Here is a 2,515-nt window from a genome sequence, read left to right on the forward strand (position 1 = left end):
GCTTTGAAGGTCCCTTCCCACCCAAACCATTGTGTGATCCCTGGAGCAGGGCCAGGAGGGTTTCTCCGTGCTCAGGCGAGGGCAGGAGCAGTGACGTGGGGAAGGGCAGGACCTGGTGACTGTCACAGCAGTGGGGACAGCAGGGAGGGTGTGGGTGTTGGGTCAGCGAGTGAGGAGGGGGATGCACAACACACGTGGGCCAAGTCCCTCTTCTTCTCTTCCAGGGAAAGCAAATCTGACCTCAGAGCCTTGTTTGACTTTGTCCAGACGTCGCTGACTCCCGCTGGCAGCGACTCCTGGACGGGCCCCGTGCTGCTGGTGGATGACCTGGGCGTGCTGCTGAGCCTGGGGGCCACGCCGGTGGCCGTGCTGGACTTCATCCACTACTGCAGAGTCGTGGTGTGCTCCCAGCTGAAGGTACTGCTGCCTCCACGTGCGACGGGTGCAGAAGAGCCTCTGGAAGGCTTTGGTTTTCAAGAAATTCAAATCATTGCTCTAGGGCCACTCTCAGGGAGTTGTGTAAGTCCTTGCTCTCTGTCCCTGACGTCTGAGCAGGGATTCGGGGTGAAAAACAGTTTCTTAGAGCTCCCAGCTCTCCAGAGACGCATCTTGTTTGTGAGCGGGTGGGAGGGCAGGGAAAGAAATGGCTTGTGAAGGTAGTGAGGAGCCGACGAGTCTCACGAGGGATAGAGGAAGGTCCTCTTGGAGGGCACACGATTCCACCCACCTCCGGTGTGGCTGCGTGTGGCACTGGCTGGTTTCTAAGCGCTTCTACAGGGATGTCCCCAGCGACACGCTGACTTCTGGGAGCATGGCAGCCAGAAATCGTTACAGTCCGATCCATCCTCTGCTGTTTACACTGCAGCATCCCCTGCCCCGGCCGCTTCTCTCTCTCTGCTTGAGTGAGAAATGAAGTCGCCAGTGTCAGGTTTTGTTCGCCTGCACTTCGTACGGAGTTTGCACTGTAAACTCGGGCTGCTCGCAGAGAATATCGGCCTCCAAGCAGCTAAAAAAGATGATAAATCGTGCTAACATGTTTCTACCTCTGTCTAGGATCTTCTGAAGCTTTAACGAACATTTTAGTTGATTGGGATTTTCATGTTCGGCCCGTGGTGACCTGCCCGGGCTGAGGCAGAGGCTCTTGGGGTGTATTTTTAACAGAGTTGGGGTTGCACTGCGGAGCTCTTGGCTTCTTGCGAGAGCTCTGAAGGTTCACACATCACCTCTGTGGCTACGGCCGTTGGGCCACATCTTTATTTATCTGTTCTGACTTCATTTGGAGTTGGGTTTTGCGTGGCCTGATGGACTGGTTTGACTGGACGGCTGTCTCCTTACAAAGGCTCGGTGTGTTCTGGGCTGGGTGTTCCATATCTGTGTGGATATGTGCACACAGTATACATACCACAGGCTCTCTCCGAGGTCTAGATATGTATCTGCTGTTTATTTTCCTTGTGGACTTCAGCTCGGAACCAGCTGCCACGCTGGGGTATGTCTAAGCAGCTTAGTGACCTGAGTGTTTGTGCAAGCTCCTGTTGCTGTCTGCCCTTCCTCACCCCGAGTGGATTAGGAGGCTCATTGCTGCCTGCTGCTCTCCTTCCAGGGAAACATCGTGGTGCTGGTTCACAGCAACGAGGATTCTGAAGACGAGGAAAACGAACTGGTCGTGAACTCTCTGTGTCATCACAGTGACCTGATCCTGTGGGTAGAGGGGCTGGCAACCGGCTTCTGCAAGGACGTTCATGGGCAGGTAACGCATGGGGAGGTGGCACGTGTTAATGTCACACACAGCACTTGCCTGCAGGCCCGTGGGTAGGTGAGATGTGCTCCATCCGCCCCTCAGGAGACGGCCCAGGACCAGCCTGGTCTGCAGAATGTCTAAGGACTAATGAGCAACCTTGGATCTGCTGGATCACCCAGGCGCTAAGGGCTGTGATCTGCTTCCAAGGGGACATTCACGGACATCCTGCAGCCTGGGGACTTCTCTGTCCCCGGAGCTGAAGGGGTTTGTACAGGGCTGGGTTCACGCACCTGCCCCAAGGTGATGGCAAAGAAAAACGCCGATTTCCTGGCAAGCTCCCTCAAGCTACCCTGTTGGTGGCTCAGCCTGGCCTGCGGTCACATAACCCCAGACTGGTGGGGGTGGAAGGGGCCTCTGGCAATCACCCAGTCCAACCCCCTGCTAGAGCAGGGTCACCAGAGCAGGGTGCCCAGGGTGGTGTCCAGGTGGGTTTGGAACCTCTCAGAGCAGAAGACTCTCTGGGCAGCCTGGGTCAGGGCTCTGCCACCCTCACAGCAAAGAAGTTTCTCCTCGTGGTCAGGTGGAACTTCCTGGGTTCCAGTTGGCGCCCGTTGCCCCTTGTCCTGGCACTGGCCACCACTGAGGAGACCGGCCCATCCTCCTGACCCCTCCTGTAGCTATGGATCAGCATTGATGAGATCCCCTCTCAGCCTTGTCTTCTCCAGCTGAACAGCCCCAGGGCTCCCAGCCTTTCCTGGGCACAGAGATGTTTCAGAC

At 56.6% G+C, this 2,515-nt stretch overlaps 1 protein-coding gene across 1 annotated transcript in view; it reads left to right on the forward strand.

Annotated features, from left to right (window-relative positions):
- Positions 1 to 224: 224 nt before the first annotated feature.
- Positions 225 to 2,515, forward strand: part of ELP6 (elongator acetyltransferase complex subunit 6) — a gene marked incomplete at its 5' end in the record, with an annotated part of 3,028 nt that continues 737 nt past the window's right edge. Inside the window, 2 exons of the mRNA XM_010133686.1 lie at positions 225 to 417; positions 1,601 to 1,747. Coding sequence (XP_010131988.1) covers positions 225 to 417; positions 1,601 to 1,747 — 340 coding nt within the window. The remainder of the gene's footprint in view (positions 418 to 1,600; positions 1,748 to 2,515) is intronic.

The sequence above is a fragment of the Buceros rhinoceros genome, unplaced genomic scaffold (genome assembly GCF_000710305.1).
Source record: "Buceros rhinoceros silvestris isolate BGI_N320 unplaced genomic scaffold, ASM71030v1 scaffold20090, whole genome shotgun sequence".
Lineage (NCBI taxonomy): Eukaryota > Metazoa > Chordata > Aves > Bucerotiformes > Bucerotidae > Buceros > Buceros rhinoceros.